Source organism: Ambystoma mexicanum, chromosome 2p (genome assembly GCF_040938575.1).
Source record: "Ambystoma mexicanum isolate Mex_15411 chromosome 2p, UKY_AmexF1_1, whole genome shotgun sequence".
In the NCBI taxonomy this organism is placed as follows: domain Eukaryota; kingdom Metazoa; phylum Chordata; class Amphibia; order Caudata; family Ambystomatidae; genus Ambystoma; species Ambystoma mexicanum.
In genome coordinates this window covers 26,366,282-26,385,830 of record NC_090923.1, presented here as the reverse complement: position 1 = coordinate 26,385,830, position 19,549 = coordinate 26,366,282, and the positions used below count along the sequence as shown (strand labels likewise).

The 19,549-nt window shown below is 50.1% G+C and overlaps 1 protein-coding gene across 1 annotated transcript in view; it reads left to right on the top strand.

The window, feature by feature from the left end:
* The window catches only part of STAB1 (stabilin 1), a 1,160,316-nt gene that overhangs the window by 596,002 nt on the left and 544,765 nt on the right, over positions 1–19,549 (top strand). Inside the window, exons 37-39 of the mRNA XM_069643183.1 lie at positions 3,767–3,862; positions 8,227–8,422; positions 18,247–18,342. Of these exons, the coding sequence (XP_069499284.1) occupies positions 3,767–3,862; positions 8,227–8,422; positions 18,247–18,342 (388 nt within the window). The remainder of the gene's footprint in view (positions 1–3,766; positions 3,863–8,226; positions 8,423–18,246; positions 18,343–19,549) is intronic.

Here is a 19,549-nt window from a genome sequence, read left to right as displayed (position 1 = left end):
GTGGATTCAATATATTAGGTACTTCACCTCCTAATCAGGTCGCATTAAGTAAAAACCTATGAAGTAAATACTAACTAGGCCATAATGTGATGGAAGGTAAAAACAAGCAGCCAGTATTTTGCAAGTGCACTCCCAAGAAGGGCCTCGGTTTCAAAGCACAGACAGGGCATGAGCAATTTATTTGATTTGATTTGATTTGCAAATCACAGTACATCGATCAGGCATGTCAACATAAGTTTGGATGAAAAAAGTCCGTTTTTCATGCAACCTATAAAGCTACAACATACTCAAAAGTAGTAAATATTAACCAATATAGTATTTAAACAGTGATACGCCACCTAGATTTGTAATGGAACCCAGCTCTTGGAATCCTGTAGAACTTACCCGAGGGTGTGGAGGAGTGCAGTGTGGGTCAATAGGTCAAACGCAGCTGATAAATCAAGCATGATTAGGAGACTTGCGCTGCCTCTGTTCGCTGCTGCCAAAGTGTCCTCCCCGAATCCCAGGAGCGCAGGATGGGGGCCCGACTGAATGGAGGAATGGAGGAATGACACTGAGGCAGGACTTGGAACGATTGTAATTGGTCACCACATCGTCCTTCATGATTTTAGACACTAGGGCCAGGCTTGTGATAGACCTAAAGTTGGATGGAATGGGAGACTCCAATGAAGGCTTCTCTAGACCTAAAGTTGGTAGGAATGGGAGACTCCAATGAAGGCTTCTCTAGACCTAAAGTTGGTAGGAATGGGAGACTCCAATGAAGTTTTCTTTTTTCTTTAGACCTAAAGTAGGTGGAATGGGAGACTCCAATGAAGGCTTCTTTAGACCTAAAGTTGGTTGGAATGGGAGACCCCAATGAAGGCTTCTTTAGACCTAAAGTTGGTAGGAATGGGAGACTCCAATGAAGGTTTCTTTAGACCTAAAGTTGGTTGGAATGGGAGACTCCAATGAAGGTTTCTTTAGACCTACAGTTGGTAGGAATGGGAGACTCCAATGAAGGTTTCTTTAGACCTAAAGTTGGTAGGAATGTGAGACCCCAATGAAGGCTTCTTTAGACCTAAAGTTGGTTGGAATGGGAGACCCTAATGAAGGCTTCTTTAGACCTACATTTGGTAGGAATCGGAGACTCCAATGAAGGCTTATTTAGACCTAAAGTTGGTAGGAATGGGAGACTCCAATGAAGGTTTCTTTAGACCTAAAGTTGGTTGGAATGGGAGACTCCAATGAAGGTTTGTTTAGACCTAAATTTGGTTGGAATGGGAGACCCCAATGAAGGCTTCTTTAGACCTAAAGTTGGTTGGAATGGGAGACTCCAATGAAGGCTTCTCTAGACCTAAAGTTGGTAGGAATGGGAGACTCCAATGAAGGCTTCTCTAGACCTAAAGTTGGTAGGAATGGGAGACTCCAATGAAGTTTTCTTTTTTCTTTAGACCTAAAGTAGGTGGAATGGGAGACTCCAATGAAGGCTTCTTTAGACCTAAAGTTGGTTGGAATGGGAGACCCCAATGAAGGCTTCTTTAGACCTAAAGTTGGTAGGAATGGGAGACTCCAATGAAGGTTTCTTTAGACCTAAAGTTGGTTGGAATGGGAGACTCCAATGAAGGTTTCTTTAGACCTACAGTTGGTAGGAATGGGAGACTCCAATGAAGGTTTCTTTAGACCTAAAGTTGGTAGGAATGTGAGACCCCAATGAAGGCTTCTTTAGACCTAAAGTTGGTTGGAATGGGAGACCCTAATGAAGGCTTCTTTAGACCTACATTTGGTAGGAATCGGAGACTCCAATGAAGGCTTATTTAGACCTAAAGTTGGTAGGAATGGGAGACTCCAATGAAGGTTTCTTTAGACCTAAAGTTGGTTGGAATGGGAGACTCCAATGAAGGTTTGTTTAGACCTAAATTTGGTTGGAATGGGAGACCCCAATGAAGGCTTCTTTAGACCTAAAGTTGGTTGGAATGGGAGACTCCAATTAAGGTTACACCTAAAGTTGAAAGGTTTTTGCATTCTGGAAGTGGAGATAATCCATTTAAAATGGGAAAAAGAAAAGTACCGTTATTAGTAATGATATGGATATACTTTTCCGACAGTTCCATTTTTAAATTTTTTGTTGGGACTTTTAGTCAAAGCAGCGCTAGAGAGCACCTATTGAGTAACGTGGAGCATCAGGTGGAAAACCATTATATAGCGCTTCATGCTAGATTCCTCCCGCTGCTGGGTGCTGTAGTAATAGGTTGTATTACCCAATTTAATGGTGTTCACTTTCTTACCACTGAAGGATTTTTTTGAACTCCTATTACTAGCGTGCCATCTTGTCATGTGCTTGTACCTCTTCCCGCTCATCATATTATTCCAACAGACATGTAGCATCCTTGGGTGACCTTTCCTCTCTGCCGCAGCCATGCCCAGGCTATTGTATTCTCTCTGTTTCCTCTACCACTATCTGTACCCCTTCCACTCCCTGTCCACTGTTAATACATAAGTCTGATGTACATGTTATATCCTGAATGATGACGACTGGGTTGAGGAAGGGCGACGATGAGGTAATGGACTGGTTACCAGTACTCTTCTCACAAAGTCGTATCACTGCAGACTCCCCTTTGAAAGCGTGTCCTGGATAGTTCATCGCTGGCTTATGGCCCGTTTCATTCGATGACATGGAACCTGAATGGACCAAGGCTTACCTCTGAGGGAGAACCCAGAATGCAGGAGTTGAATGGGTACTTGCATATCTTAATACCTTTATATTATGTAGGGCAAGGCATTAGGTATGGCATGGCGATGGTTGTATAATCCCCAATCTTCAGTTGGCATGCCTGCTCATTTCAAAGCCCCCGACTCGAGGGATAGGGGCTTGTTCTGCAACCCCAAAACAAAAGCAAGTGTGCAGAGACCTGACCAGGATTTTCAGAGGGCAGGGCATATTTTGTTATCATAGGGCAATTCAGAGCAAAGATGTAGGTTTGGAGGGCTAACATATCAAATGTAACAAACCTAGATTTATTAGGTCAGGATTAGCATTAAATGAGTCTCGCCCTATAGAGAATTCCCAGATAGATGTGCAGAACTGAGTTGGCCTCTCTACACCTGCTGACATGTGTCTTGTTGAGAGCTATTCCTGTGTCTCGTGCTCTGATGGCATAGCTGCCAAGTTTCCCAGTTCCATGCAGAATCTTTGAGCCAGTCCTGGGGTTTTTTCCGCACTGCACGCTGAGACTTGTAGGCCCACCCTTGCAATGGGGAAAACGAAACTACAAGTTCCAGCGTGTAATTGGAAGCAAAAAGCAGGACTGGCTTGAGCTATAGCGCATGGAACTGGAAAACTTGACAGGGAGGTGATGGTGAACACACACAGACACTAGCTGAGAAAGTTGAAATCCACTCAATGGTCAGGAGTTACCCTGAGCCAGACACAGGAGTCCTTACTTGTCAAATACTGTGATGAGCACTGAAAAATAAAGACACAGACTGGCCTGGACTGGTGATGAATGAGCAAACATCTGTTTTCATTTTATTTTATATATCTGTAGAGCGCACTACAGCCCAAAGGCATCAAGGCAAACATCTGAGCACAGGTCTCTCCCGCTGCTCCTTGTCTTACTACCCCTCCCCATGAACCTCACAGCAGTGCTCCCCAGTTGTGCTCTTGTGCCTGGCGTTGCTCACCTCTGGGCAGTCTGAGCACGCGGCCGCACGTGGCCCTGCGTCTTCTTGTGCGTCCATTGCGTACTCCCGCTAACGTGCGCATGCGTGTTTCCCTTCCTTCCTGCAGGAGCCGCCATCTTTCTCCAGGAAGCCTGACTGCAGCTATAGGAAGAGGCTGAAGCAGGCCGAGGGATGCGAGTTTAAATGCGTCTCTACATCAATAGTGAGCAAAGTTTTATGTGTTTTTACTAACGGTTCGAGGAAAATGCATGCTGATAATGCCTGGCTAATGTCCTTCGAGAAATGCACACAATTGATTCCTAAATTGCAATGCTGTGGTATGACAACAGTCTTTTATTTCAAATGTGTTTATTGGGAGAACAAGTAGTGCATCTGGGAAGCTCTCCTCTGTGCATGCACTCCATGTCCCATTGCATCAGAGAGATGTCACGTTTTCCCCATGCATTCATTCTGCTACTTGTAGTCCTGGATTACCTGGTAATACATGAGGAGGTAAAAGCCCCATAATGCGATGTAGCTACTTACTGCCCCTGAGATCTGTTCTACTTTGCATAGTTCATTATGTCAATGTTGTCAAGGTGTTTTCTTATATAAACTCGCATAAACGGATGCACCAAGCACTGCAACACAAGTCTGCTGTCATTGCTTTGCTCTGTGATCCCCTGCCTTCGCGGAAACAGGCTCAGGCTTGCCACCCCACCCTCCCAGAATGCAAGAAAGGGCTCGAGCCGGAGTCTTAAATCCCCAACCTAATAAGACTTCCTCTTATAATCTTTTTGATTCTCATAATCCATATCTTGATGGCATGAATGTCAACGAAACGTGGAGCAGCCCCCATACACCAATGCTTGCTACCCTCCAAGCAAACACTGGCCCCCGTTCCCGCTCATTCTGACCAAACAGGCGCAGCGGAGGAGTTGTATTTAAGATAAATAAAGCTAACACGTCTGCCCCTCTCCTGCTTGGACTTTCTCTGCCAGCGCTCTGAGCCTCTTTCTCCACTCTCCTTATGATTTACAGACCTCTTTTTCCTTTCAGCTTCTTGCCCTCTGATCTTGGCCTACTTCTTGGCTCCTTCGCCGCAGTAGCTTCTCCAGCTCTCCTAGTAGTCTTCAATCGTCCAGAAATTTCTTGCACCCTCCCAACTTTAACTCAAAAATCTGCTCTCTGACTGATATGTGACCACCTGCAATGACCAACTGACCGACATCCATGGCAACTACCTTTACATGGTCTTGCTATCATACCCCCTCAGCTCCTCTATCCTCCTGCCTCTCTCCCACAAACCCAACTCCCCACTGGCAATTTAAGGATTAAACCTAAAAGATTGAATCCATAACTAGCTAAGGTCTGACCCTCTCTGCATGATCTCTCTGCACCTCATGCCTCCTCCTTGGTTTAACGTAGGGCCTCAGCCCTCCCTTTGAACAACATTACCCATCTCAAACCTTTACCCCTGCTAGCTGCCACCCACAGCCCACCTGGATCGTCCTTCAAATTCATCGTCTTGGAACCAACATGCATCTATGCTTATAGAGTTGGTGCAAAAGCTGCTCTCCTGCACTCCTGACCTCTAGGAGAACACTATCACTGCTCTGATGACAGCAAAGGGCGAGGAGGATAGCTCAGGGGCAATGTGTTTGTCTTGTAATCGGGACAAGGGCAACCCATGTTTGAATCCTGGTCCCGTGCTTAGAGAGTGGTCTCTGATATTAAGTGTGTTATAAAAGATGAATTAATTAATTGGTGAAAGCCAAGTCCTGCTACTTCACAGACTCTATTTCCTCACTCTGATCCCAGCACAGCAAACAGGTCATGCTGCAGTGTCAACCCCTGCCACTAATCTATTTCCTACTCCCTGTCTGCTTCCCATCAAAGATCTGTGGCACGCTTACTTCCATCCACCCTTTCCCACCCACTCGCTTCGCGCCTTGAAACACTTGTGTATAGGCGCGTTATAAACGCCATATCATATCATATCACCTCCTACCTCTTTTGCTAGCACCACCCTTTCCCTTATTCCATCCTTCTTTGTTCCTTTTCCCTTACCTCGCCTGCAGAATGCGTGCCTTGACAGCCACACCCATTGTGCCAAATGGATCCGAGGCACTGGCACCTATCACCTGCTCCTGCTGCTCCTCTCTTATCAAACTCCCCTAGTGACATTCATCTTCACAGCCGGCTTCCAAATAGCCACAGTTCTACGCACCCTTAAAAACCCTCAGCTGACCCCAACATCTCTGGCAACTGACAGCCGGTCGCTCTCTCCTCCCCTACAACTCTTCAATGTTTCCTCTATTCTTCTCTTTTTAGACTTGTCTTCAGACCTTGACACAGACGACCACCCCTCCGCCCCCGAACCAGCTCTCACCTACGCTTCCAAGACCTTGCTTTTGCCTCGATTACATCTTGTCTTAATGTCCTCCGATTCCACCCACCTCCCAGTCAGAGTCACCCAATGCAACATCCTGGGCCTCCTAGTTGCAACCCTCTATACTGCTTCTCTTGGGCAACTCATGGCCTCCTCTGGCTTCTTGTATCACTGTTCTGCTGATGACACCTGTATGTTCTTCTCATCGCCTACATTCACTCTGAACTATCCTCTCTTACCGTTAATCGTCTCTCAGACAATGTCTTATGCTCAACTCCTCAAAGAGCAAAGTAACCTACCTCCATGCCCACCAGGCTCCACCCTTCCTTCCTCCCTCATCTCCTTTCCCCCTGACCTATCAGCATCTCTCAAAGACTTTTACCCTGGTGGCCTCTTTGATAGTGATCTGAAAACCCATCAATTGATCACCTACTCAGCTCCTGGCACCTACTCAAGCTCTTTAACTCCATGGAAATCCACCAATGTAATGCCTACCACTCGATTACAACGCTTATCTCTGTCGGCTGTCTTGACTATTGCTCCAGCCCACTCCTTGGTCTCACTCTCTACACCTTTACCCTATTTAATACATTTCTGAATGTTGCTTCTCTGGGCCTGATCAGTCGCGTGTTCCACTTTTACTTCTGCTCACTAACGCTATGCTGGATGGCTCGCTATGCACCACAGATCACGTTTCATATCTCTCCTCCTTGTACGTACATCTTTCCCTGGCCTAACCCTACCTTACTTTGCTGACTATATCTTCCACTAGTACCCTACTTGCTCACGGCGCGCCCGCGCCCACGCACTACTCCATCCCTCTGTTCCCTGTCGCACCCTCCCAACCCCTGTACTGCTTCTTCTCTTTGGTCCCCCTTACCCCCTTTCACTGGAAGGTCCTTCCACATGATATGGAAGCACCAGCACTATCGTTGCCTTCAAATCTGCCCTTAGACCCCAACTCCTCAATACCCACACGCTCCCCATTATCCCACCTCTATGAGCGCCTCTTCTTCTCTGTAATGACTGTAAATACCTGAATGCACCGCACCACAATCGCTGTAATCACTGCTATACAGCACCTTTAAAGTATCATTCATCAGTCTTGTAGCCAGTAAATGTCCCAATTATACCAACAGGAATTCAGCCCTTTCATGTTTTACTTCACCCCAGGTAAATCACCCTGCTCTAGTCACTGTGTATTCCCTTTACCCTACTTCTATGCAAATCACTTGCCGTGTTTTAGAAAATGCAAATCCTAGAGTGCTTGGACAATAGACCAGCACAACTTTACATCTGACCCCGAGACATCCTCCCAATATTGACCATATATGGTCACCTTTGTAAACATTATGCAGTACAATGTTTATATAGCTGTAATTAACATTATTCGGGGCCTTATCATGGGATAATTGACCATTGCCCATTTTAGCGATGCTGGGATGATGGTCAGTTATCCCATCTATAGAAACACTGCCCTGAGATCTAATATAGCCTTAAGCCCTGCTGGAGCTGCCGTGCTGCCCATTAATCTGCCATTGACATGCTAACCTTTTGAAAGGTCTCTGGTGCCTTTTAGACCAGTATCACCTGCTGCAAAAAGCTTTAGAGCTATTAACCCTAGGAATAAATGCCTTGGTGTTTTTTTCTGAACGAGGAAAAGGTGTTCACACTCTGAATGTTACCCTCTCAGAAAATGAATATGCTTCCCTCATTCCCAATCAAAGATGACCGTCACAGATACTGAAAGGGAGCTCGTTCTACAAAGCAAGGGGCTCCCTCTCAATGTCCATTGCGACAGAAGCCGGAGAGCACAGCGGAAGGGATGCGGCAAGAAGCCATACTGCTACTGGAGGAAAATAGGATTACTTGCAAATGCAGTGCAATGCCAGAAGTTATCACCTGTATTCTGATTGGCCAGGATAGGGTTTCCATATTCATTAATGCTATTAGAACATTATCTGTAAGAGCAACAGATTTCCACTCATTGCTTCTGTAAGTTTCAAATGAACTTAAATACGTGGTGTATTTGTCTTATAGCCCAGGCAATGTTAGTCTACAAATAGTGTTGTTTGACATGATAATAAGTAACATTTTGATTGGCTGTTGAAGCATTGCTGCATCACCTGGCTCAGAGATGTGATTGTTCGTAGCAGTGTCATGTTCTTCCTTCTCTTTCCTCCAATCTCACATAGTCCTCCGAGTGCTGTGAAGGTTATTTCGGGCACCAGTGCCTCATGTGCCCTGGGCAGTCTGGCAACTGGTGTTCTGGGAACGGTGTTTGTCGAGACGGCCTTACTGGGACCGGGGAATGTATCTGCCGCGAAGGCTTTCACGGCACAGCTTGCGAGACCTGTGAACCTGGCAGATACGAAAGCGACTGCAAATCAGGTGAGTATGGCATAGGGGTGGGCACAGGGGCAAAAGGGCCTACCCACCCAGTAGGGCCATTGCTGGCAGTACACACCAGGTGAGCATAGTATAGGGATGGGTACAGGGGGGAAAGGGCCTACCCACCCAGTAGGGCCATTGCTGGCAGTACACAACAGGTGAGCGTGGCATAGGGATGGGTACAGGGGGGAAAGGGCCTACCCACCCAGTAGGGCCATTGCTGGCAGTAGACACCAGGTGAGCATAGTATAGGGATGGGTACAGGGGGGAAAGGGCCTACCCACCCAGTAGGGCCATTGCTGGCAGTACACACCAGGTGAGCGTGGCATAGGGATGGGTACAGGGGGGAAAGGGCCTACCCACCCAGTAGGGCCATTGCTGGCAGTACACACCAGGTGAGCGTGGCATAGGGATGGGTACAGGGGGGAAAGGGCCTACCCACCCAGTAGGGCCATTGCTAGCAGTACACACCAGGTGAGCATAGTATAGGGATGGGTACAGTGGGGAAAGGGCCTACCCACCCAGTAGGGCCATTGCTGGCAGTACAGATCAGATGAGCATGGTATAGAGATGGGTACAGGGGTGAAAGGGCCTGCCCACCCAGTAGGGCCATTGCTTGCAATACAGATCAGGTGCGCATGGTATAGAGATGGGTACAGGGGTGAAAGGGCCTGCCCACCCAGTAGGGCCATTGCTGGCAGTACACACCAGGTGAGCATGGCATAGGGATGGGTACAGGGGGGAAAGGGCCTACCCACCCAGTAGGGCCATTGCTGGCAGTACACACCAGGTGAGCATGGCATAGTGATGGGTACAGGAGGGAAAGGGCCTACCCACCCAGTAGGGCCATTGCTGGCAGTACAGATCAGGTGAGCATGGTATAGAGATGGGCACAGGGAGAAAAGGGCCTACCCACCCAGTAGGGCCATTGCTGGCAGTCCACACCAGGTGAGCGTGGCACCGGGATGGGCACAGGGGCAAAAGGGCCTACCCACCCAGTAGGGCCATTGCTGGCAGTACACACCAGGTGAGCATGGCATAGGGATGGGCACAGGGGGGAAAGGGCCTACCCACCCAGTAGGGCCATTGCTGGCAGTACACACCAGGTGAGAGTGGCATAGGGATGGGTACAGGGGGGAAAGGGCCTACCCACCCAGTAGGGCCATTGCTGGCAGTACACACCAGGTGAGCATGGCATAGGGATGGGTACAGGGGGGAAAGGGCCTACCCACCCAGTAGGGCCATTGCTGGCAGTACACACCAGGTGAGCATGGCATAGTGATGGGTACAGGAGGGAAAGGGCCTACCCACCCAGTAGGGCCATTGCTGGCAGTACAGATCAGGTGAGCATGGTATAGAGATGGGCACAGGGAGAAAAGGGCCTACCCACCCAGTAGGGCCATTGCTGGCAGTCCACACCAGGTGAGCGTGGCACCGGGATGGGCACAGGGGCAAAAGGGCCTACCCACCCAGTAGGGCCATTGCTGGCAGTACACACCAGGTGAGCATGGCATAGGGATGGGCACAGGGGGGAAAGGGCCTACCCACCCAGTAGGGCCATTGCTGGCAGTACACACCAGGTGAGAGTGGCATAGGGATGGGTACAGGGGGGAAAGGGCCTACCCACCCAGTAGGGCCATTGCTGGCAGTACACACCAGGTGAGCATGGCATAGGGATGGGTACAGGGGGGAAAGGGCCTACCCACCCAGTAGGGCCATTGCTGGCAGTACACACCAGGTGAGCATGGCATAGTGATGGGTACAGGAGGGAAAGGGCCTACCCACCCAGTAGGGCCATTGCTGGCAGTACACACCAGGTGAGCATGGCATAGTGATGGGTACAGGAGGGAAACGGCCTACCCACCCAGTAGGGCCATTGCTGGCAGTACAGATCAGGTGAGCATGGTATAGAGATGGGCACAGGGAGAAAAGGGCCTACCCACCCAGTAGGGCCATTGCTGGCAGTACACACCAGGTGAGCGTGGCATCGGGATGGGCACAGGGGTAAAAGGGCCTACCCACCCAGTAGGGCCATTGCTGGCAGTACACACCAGGTGAGCATGGCATAGGGATGGGTACAGGGGGGAAAGGGCCTACCCACCCAGTAGGGCCATTGCTGGCAGTACACACCAGGTGAGCGTGGCATAGGGATGGGTACAGGGGGGAAAGGGCCTACCCACCCAGTAGGGCCATTGCTGGCAGTACACACCAGGTGAGCATGGCATAGGGATGGGTACAGGGGGGAAAGGGCCTACCCACCCAGTAGGGCCATTGCTGGCAGTACACACCAGGTGAGCATGGCATAGTGATGGGTACATGAGGGAAAGGGCCTACCCACCCAGTAGGGCCATTGCTGGCAGTACAGATCAGGTGAGCATGGTATAGAGATGGGCACAGGGAGAAAAGGGCCTACCCACCCAGTAGGGCCATTGCTGGCAGTACACACCAGGTGAGCGTGGCATTGGGATGGGCACAGGGGCAAAAGGGCCTACCCACCCAGTAGGGCCATTGCTGGCAGTACACACCAGGTGAGCGTGGCATAGGGATGGGTACAGGGGGGAAAGGGCCTACCCACCCAGTAGGGCCATTGCTGGCAGTACACACCAGGTGAGCGTGGCATAGGGATGGGTACAGGGGGGAAAGGGCCTACCCACCCAGTAGGGCCATTGCTGGCAGTACGCACCAGGTGAGCATGGCATAGGGATGGGTACAGGGGGGAAAGGGCCTACCCACCCAGTAGGGCCATTGCTGGCAGTACGCACCAGTTGAGCATGGCATAGGGATGGGTACAGGGGGGAAAGGGCCTACCCACCCAGTAGGGCCATTGCTGGCAGTACGCACCAGGTGAGCATGGCATAGGGATGGGTACAGGGGGGAAAGGGCCTACCCACCCAGTAGGGCCATTGCTGGCAGTACAGATCAGGTGAGCATAGTATAGGGATGGGCACAGGGAGAAAAGGGCCTGCCCACCCAGTAGGGCCATTGCTTGCAGTACAGATCAGGTGCGCATGGTATAGAGATGGGTACAGGGGTGAAAGGGCCTGCCCACCCAGTAGGGCCATTGCTGGCAGTACACACCAGGTGAGCATGGCATAGGGATGGGTACAGGGGGGAAAGGGCCTACCCACCCAGTAGGGCCATTGCTGGCAGTACACACCAGGTGAGCATGGCATAGTGATGGGTATAGGAGGGAAAGGGCCTACCCACCCAGTAGGGACATTGCTGGCAGTACAGATCAGGTGAGCGTGGTATAGAGATGGGCACAGGGAGAAAAGGGCCTACCCACCCAGTAGGGCCATTGCTGGCAGTATACACCAGGTGAGCATGGCATAGGGATGGGTACAGGGGGGAAAGGGCCTACCCACCCAGTAGGGCCATTGCTGGCAGTACACACCAGGTGAGCGTGGCATAGGGATGGGTACAGGGGGGAAAGGGCCTACCCACCCAGTAGGGCCATTGCTGGCAGTACACACCAGGTGAGCATGGCATAGGGATGGGTACAGGGGGGAAAGGGCCTACCCACCCTGTAGGGCCATTGCTGGCAGTACACACCAGGTGAGCATGGCATAGTGATGGGTACAGGAGGGAAAGGGCCTACCCACCCAGTACGGCCATTGCTGGCAGTACACACCAGGTGAGTGTGGCATCGGGATGGGCACAGGGGCAAAAGGGCCTACCCACCCAGTAGGGCCATTGCTGGCAGTACACACCAGGTGAGCATGGCATAGGGATGGGTACAGGGGGGGGAAAGGGCCTACCCACCCAGTAGGGCCATTGCTGGCAGTACACACCAGGTGAGAGTGGCATAGGGATGGGTACAGGGGGGAAAGGGCCTACCCACCCAGTAGGGCCATTGCTGGCAGTACACACCAGGTGAGCATGGCATAGGGATGGGTACAGGGGGGAAAGGGCCTACCCACCCAGTAGGGCCATTGCTGGCAGTACACTCCAGGTGAGCATGGCATAGGGATGGGTACAGGGGGGAAAGGGCCTACCCACCCAGTAGGGCCATTGCTGGCAGTACACACCAGGTGAGCATGGCATAGGGATGGGTACAGGGGGGAAAGGGCCTACCCACCCAGTAGGGCCATTGCTGGCAGTACACACCAGGTGAGCATGGCATAGTGATGGGTACAGGAGGGAAACGGCCTACCCACCCAGTAGGGCCATTGCTGGCAGTACACACCAGGTGAGCATGGCATAGTGATGGGTACAGGAGGGAAAGGGCCTACCCACCCAGTAGGGCCATTGCTGGCAGTACAGATCAGGTGAGCATGGTATAGAGATGGGCACAGGGAGAAAAGGGCCTACCCACCCAGTAGGGCCATTGCTGGCAGTACACACCAGGTGAGCGTGGCATCGGGATGGGCACAGGGGCAAAAGGGCCTACCCACCCAGTAGGGCCATTGCTGGCAGTACACACCAGGTGAGCGTGGCATAGGGATGGGTACAGGGGGGAAAGGGCCTACCCACCCAGTAGGGCCATTGCTGGCAGTACGCACCAGGTGAGCATGGCATAGGGATGGGTACAGGGGGGAAAGGGCCTACCCACCCAGTAGGGCCATTGCTGGCAGTACGCACCAGGTGAGCATGGCATAGGGATGGGTAGAGGGGGGAAAGGGCCTACCCACCCAGTAGGGTCATTGCTGGCAGTACGCACCAGGTGAGCATGGCATAGGGATGGGTACAGGGGGGAAAGGGCCTACCCACCCAGTAGGGCCATTGCTGGCAGTACAGATCAGGTGAACATGGTATAGAGATGGGCACAGGGAGAAAAGGGCCTACCCACCCAGTAGGGCCATTGCTGGCAGTACAGATCAGGTGAGCATGGTATAGAGATGGGTACAGGGAGAAAAGGGCCTACCCACCCAGTAGGGCCATTGCTGGCAGTACAGATCAGATGAGCATAGCATAGGGATGGGTACAGGGAGAAAAGGGCCTACCCACCTACTAGGGCCATTGCTCGCAGTACAGATCAGGTGAGCATGGTATAGAGATGGGTACAGGAAGAAAAGGGCCTACCCACCCAGTAGGGCCATTGCTGGCAGTACAGATCAGGTGAGCATGGTATAGAGATGGGTACAGGGAGAAAAGGGCCTACCCCCCCAGTAGGGCCATTGCTGGCAGTACAGATCAGGTGAGCATAGTATAGGGATGGGCACAGGGAGAAAAGGGCCTACCCACCCAGTAGGGCCATTGCTGGCAGTACAGATCAGGTGAGCATGGTATAGAGATGGGTACAGGGAGAAAAGGGCCTACCCATCCAGTAGGGCCATTGCTGGCAGTACAGATCAGGTGAGCATAGCATAGGGATGGGTACAGGGAGAAAAGGGCCTACCCACCCAGTAGGGCCATTGCTGGCAGTACATATCAGGTGAGCATGGTATAGAGATGGGAACAGGAAGACAAGGCCCTGTCCACCCAGTAAGGCCATTGCTGGCAGTACAAACCAGGTGAGCATGGCATAGGGATGGGTACAGGGGGGAAAGGGCCTACCCACTCAGTAGGGCCATTGCTGGTAGTACAAACCAAGTGAGCATGGCATAGGGATAGGTACATGGGGAAAAGGGCCTACCCACCCAGTAGGGCCATTGCTGGCAGTACAGATCAGGTGTGCATGGCATGGGGATGGGTACATGGAGAAAACGGCCTACCCAGCCAGAAGGGGCATTACTCGCAGTACAAATCTGGTGAGCATGGTATAGAGATGGGTACAGTAAGAAAAGGGCCTGTTCACCCAGTAAGGCCATTACTGGCAGTACAAACCAGTTGAGCATGGCTTAGGGATGGGTACAGGGGGGAAAGGGCCTACCCACCTAGTAGGGCCATTGCTGGTAGTACAAACCAGGTGAGCATGGCATAGGGATGGGTACAGGGGGAAAAGGGCCTACCCACGCAGTAGGGCCATTGCTGGCGATACAGATCAGGTGAGCATGGTATAGGGATGGGTACGGGGGAAATAGCCTACCCACCCAGTAGGGCCATTGCTGGCAGTACACACCAGGTGAGCATGGCATAGGGATGGCCACAGGGGGAAAATGGCCTACCCACCAGTGGGGCCATTGCTGGCAGTGCAGATCAGGTGAGCATGGCATATGGATGGGCACAGGGGTGAAAGGGCCTACCCACCAGTGGGGCCATTGCTGGCAGTACAGATCAAGTGAGCATGGCATATGGATGGGCACAGGGGTGAAAGGGCCTACCCACCAGTGGGGCCATTGCTGGCAGTACAGCATCTTCAGCATGATTTGAACTCAGAAGCACTTGCTCAGTTATTGGCCAGATAATAAGTAAGACCAGCAGAAAAGCACTCACTTCAGTGGGTTCAGGGTACAGTGTGCCAATGTGCCTTTCACTATGAATGCCTTTATCAAGTGACTACTATAACCACTATCACTTCACTGCTATTAATGAAAAATAGAGGGGTTTTCCTGTTTGGCTCTGTTTGTGTTAAAATAATGAAGATAGTTGGTGAGGAGGGTGGGTGGGGTGAGGCTTTAGTCAAAACTATTCTATATTCCCCCTAGATGGCATATGGTGACAAGCAAGTCTATTATGGTATTTGCCATTGTGAAAGCAGAGAACATGTATTTATTTGAATTAGTGTCCAGCGCTAGCCCTTCCCAGAGGTAGACTCACAAGGGTCAACATGAAAGAGTTGAAGAAGAAGGACATGATAGGAAGAGCAGGATTGGAAGGGGATGGCAGGGGGCGTGGTCTGGCTGGAATGGGTAGTCATAATCCATCGTCCATGTTCAAGGAAACGGTGTACATGGTTCTAGGTTGATAGTATATCTATACTGTAGTTAGTTAGTTTTAGTTCTCAGTTTCTTCCTCTTGGATTTCCCCGCTGTAGAACCTTTGATTTGTACATGTCAAGCTGCGTCTCGCATCAGTGTACTTGGCCTCTGAATATAGGCGATTACAATCCTTTATCAGACTGATACATTTCTGAATGCAGGTCTTGAATTGCTATCCCGATGCCTGAAGTGCATTCGTGGAGTCAGAATTGATAAAGATGTAATAGGGTTATTTAAAGGGTAACACACATGTTTTAGTTAACTTCCTATTTGTACATGTGTTGCGTACTTAAAAAGAAATCCTGATCATTGCCTTCTAAAATGCTGCCAGCATCTTGTCAACTGTCCTGGAAGTACTTAGAAGTAACATAGGTTACAAACCTTATATAACTCAGCCTCCACCTCAGCGTTTCCTCTAAATATATAGTCATAGGTCACCTGTAAGCCTCTCATGTAGGGAACATATGTGACCTAGGTAGGTTTTATCCACTACACCAGGGATCTGCAACCTGCGGCTCTCCAGAGGTTTTGGATTTCGACTACCATCATTCGTCTCCATTGACTATGGTGAGGGGAGATGTAGTCCAAAACATCTGGACCGCCAAAGTTTGCAGACCCTTGCCTTCACCAATGCCTGTCATGTACAGGTCTTCCACGCCCCAGAGCGGCTGTCTCCGCTAAAGAAACCATACTCACAAAAAAAGACAGAAATTAATGTCTTCTCAAACCACTGCTTTTAATAGGAGCCCAAACGAAAGTGGAAGATCTAGGCAGCCGCGCAAAGGTTAGACGACCGCCTCAATATCCTCGATAGACCACCCCTACAAGCATACATCCAAGGCATCCTCTTATCGTCAGTAACACATTCCACAGAACACACTGCCCGCTGTAGGTGGGCAGCCTTTAGTGCTCTCTCCTGGACAGCTTCTTTAACTTTGACAACATTCTTCTGGTCTCACAGAATCTGCCGTGAAGCTCCTGACTGCTCCCATTATCGCGGATCCGGTCCTTCCTCTGAACCGCATCCCTAGGAGGCAGATTAGGGATTGTTTGGATCCAGGCGGAAATCCTTCAGAAGGACTATCTTAAGGACTCCTCCCTGTGGCACTGTAAAAGGGGACAATCTTTGTTGCTCCGCCATTATAGAAAAAAGAAAAGGCAAGTGACTGCTTCCTTTTCTCCCACTCACATACAGATCCTGCACCCCCCCACAACACCCTGCCCTTGGGAACCAAATTATGAGGCCAGGCATAACCGCGCCGTGGTGTTCTCGGAGGACTGTGACGGATGTGGTTCCGCTGTCATCGGAATCACTATGATTTTCTGAGACATGGGACTGGGAGCGTTGAATCTGCAAATATTTGCACACTCCGCAACCAGTCTGTGCACGCTGGAAAGTAAGTGAATGCAGGAGAAAATTCCCTCTTTCTCCCACTTTTCTCCCACCTCTGCCTTGAAAAAAATTGGGGGCCATAGTAATTGGGAAATGCACTGACCTGCAGCCTGGTTCTGTTAGGAGCTGCCTTCGCTCAATGGACTGAGAATGTGTGCAGACCCCCCAGTTTTCAGTTTCATATGTTGCTGCCATCTCTCCCTTTTCTGAACTTTAAGTCTTGGTTCCTAAAATCAAACTTTCCATTTTCCAGACATGTCTTTTAAATATCACTGCCCTCCATTTCTGTTATAGGCTTGGGGAATTGAGGCATTGGACCAGTTTTCCTTTTCTATTTTTACAGGATGTTGTACATTCTTCCTAAGATTGTTACACACATAATTCTTGGCTAATGTGAGCAGTAATTAAACGCCCTGAAGCCCTCCAGATTTACCCACAGGGAGTTGTCCACTCGTGTTGCCCCAGACATTCATAACTTTGATCCAGTAAGGATGTTACAACCTCGCAGACGTGCAAAACCTCTTTGATCATGTGTTAACCCTCCTTTGAGCCCATAGCTTTATGTGAATTAATGAGTGAGACTGGTCACAAATGTTCCTCTGGACATTATTCTTAGGAATAGACCAAGAGAGATTGGCCCCTGGCAGTGAACAAGCCTCCCGAAAGGCCCATGAGAGCCCAACATTCCAGGGAGGCTAGACCAGCTTAGACGGTTTTCCAAACCTCAGTCAACGAGACAGGCTAATTACAGAATGTATGTTTCGAGCCAAACAGCCCAAGGCACAGCTTGAAGCAATGTCCACCTGACGCTCTATTCCCTCATCTGTCAACATCTTCTTCCTCTTCAGTTGTTTGTCAGAACATTAAAATCTGCCTCATTGCTTGACTCTAAACATATATCATCCTGGCACTTATTTGCTTCCATAAATCCCCTGCAGGGTGACATTTCTGTAACCACTGTGTGTTATATGTTTAGGTTTTAATCATATATTAGTACTGTACATCACTTTTGGCTGGAGCTGCTGCAAAGAATACTCTATACAGTGGACAACAGCTTCCTATGTTGCAGTTCTCCTCCATGGACCCTCTTTAAGTATTCTGGAAGCATAACTACCCCCCTCTGTTTGAAATACGACATATGATAATACATTAAAGAGAAGATTTAAGGCTGAAAACATTGCAAAAGAACAGCAGATGTCCACGTGGCCAGGCAGGCTGCTCTAGGCGCCCCCTTCTTCCCCTGGTTGGGTCATGGCATCACTGCCACCTAGTATTCCAAGCTTAGTCACAAAGTGCCACAAGTTGGAATGGAAGTGAGCCAACGTGAGCCATTGAAAGGATTCCCATTGGCTGGTTCTGACATATCGTATAACAGGTATTGTGCACTCTGTTATTCTACTACTCGTAATCCATATGCCCCCCTTGTGATCAACCCCCCCACCACGCCTGCACATAACTGTTCATGTTGGAGGCATGTTATCATAGTATTGGTGAGCACACTAGGAGCTCCTGGACCCTCAAGTTTTACACATATCACAAGGTGGAGCCAGGTCTACAGAAGGTGATCATAGGCCGATGAGTGCTTGAGGTACTAGAGCTGGGTGACATATGCTTTCCTCTGCTTCCTCTAGAGTGCAACTGCATCCATGGAAAGTGCAATGATGGGATACATGGTGACGGAACGTGCGACTGTTACAAAGGGTGGCGAGGCTTCATGTGTGACATAGGTAAGTGGAACTAACAGACCCACCTCTAGTGCCTTGAAAAATTCTGTTATTATTAGTATTAATGAATAGATTCAAAAGTGGATTGGTTTGCCCTCACCAATCAAAGCATAGAACGGATGTTCTATAATATCCTATCATATACTAAACTTGTGATGGGACACCCAATGTGTAGGTCATCGCAGTGTTGGTATTCCATTGGTCAAACCTAATTGGTGAATCCCTGTCTGCATGCATCTGTATAAGTACATTACACCACATGCTTCCATGCACCTACATGCCTGCATCTCTAAACATGTATCTGCAACAAAGTGCGCTGCCTTGCTCCAGAGGCTGGGAATGGGGGCGTCCAAGAGGGCTGGGTGCCTCCACCCCGTACGAGATGCAGGGTCTGAGGGCAACATAATCCCCACTGGTGACCTTTGCAGGGTTTTACCACAAGACCAGCGTAGTCAACGTGACCCCTTTAAGGAAGTTAAGACTGCCAGCAGAGTTGCAGGGACCAGAAAGAGGACTACCCAGGGAGACCCAATTCCACAGGGTATAGTTTCTGAAGTGTGTTGTCTCTCTGTGAGAGCTTTCAAACCCCCTGCACAATCCAACCTGTTCATGGGCATGGATGCTCATGAACCCACAAATATCAGTCACCCATACTTTACTGTGCAACTACAGGAGGTTGCAGAGAAGAATGTTTAGGGCCCGCCATCTGCCAGACCCCTCTTACCAGGGGAGGCAGGCTCTGACAATCAATATGGCAGCCATCTGACAATCAATATGGCTGCCACATAGAAGAAGCTGTGGGTCATGGAGTGAAAGGGGGTCAGAGCCAGGGACACAAATCAGCAGGAAATGCTGTCCAGGCAGCAACACGAACCAATCACAGGTCCAAGGGGTTGGCTTCACACACTAGCAAACCCTATGCCTTAGACTAACCCTGGGCCGGGTTTGGGAGAGTACAAAAGGCACAAAGAGAAATCAGGGAATGTTAGAGTTTATAACCAGGGGCGCCAAGGAGCAGGAGCGTATTGGAGAAGTTGGGGATTTTTTGGAGGTGGCTGGAAGAGGTTACTGGGAGAGGTGAGGAGAGGAGGGTAGGAGGAAAGTTGGAGGAGAAGAGAATGTAACTTGTCTACAGGAAAGAGTAGGGGAAGAGAATTAGAGAAAGGTTCATGAGAGCCATGATCCAGAGGCTGGCAAGAGAGATACCCCA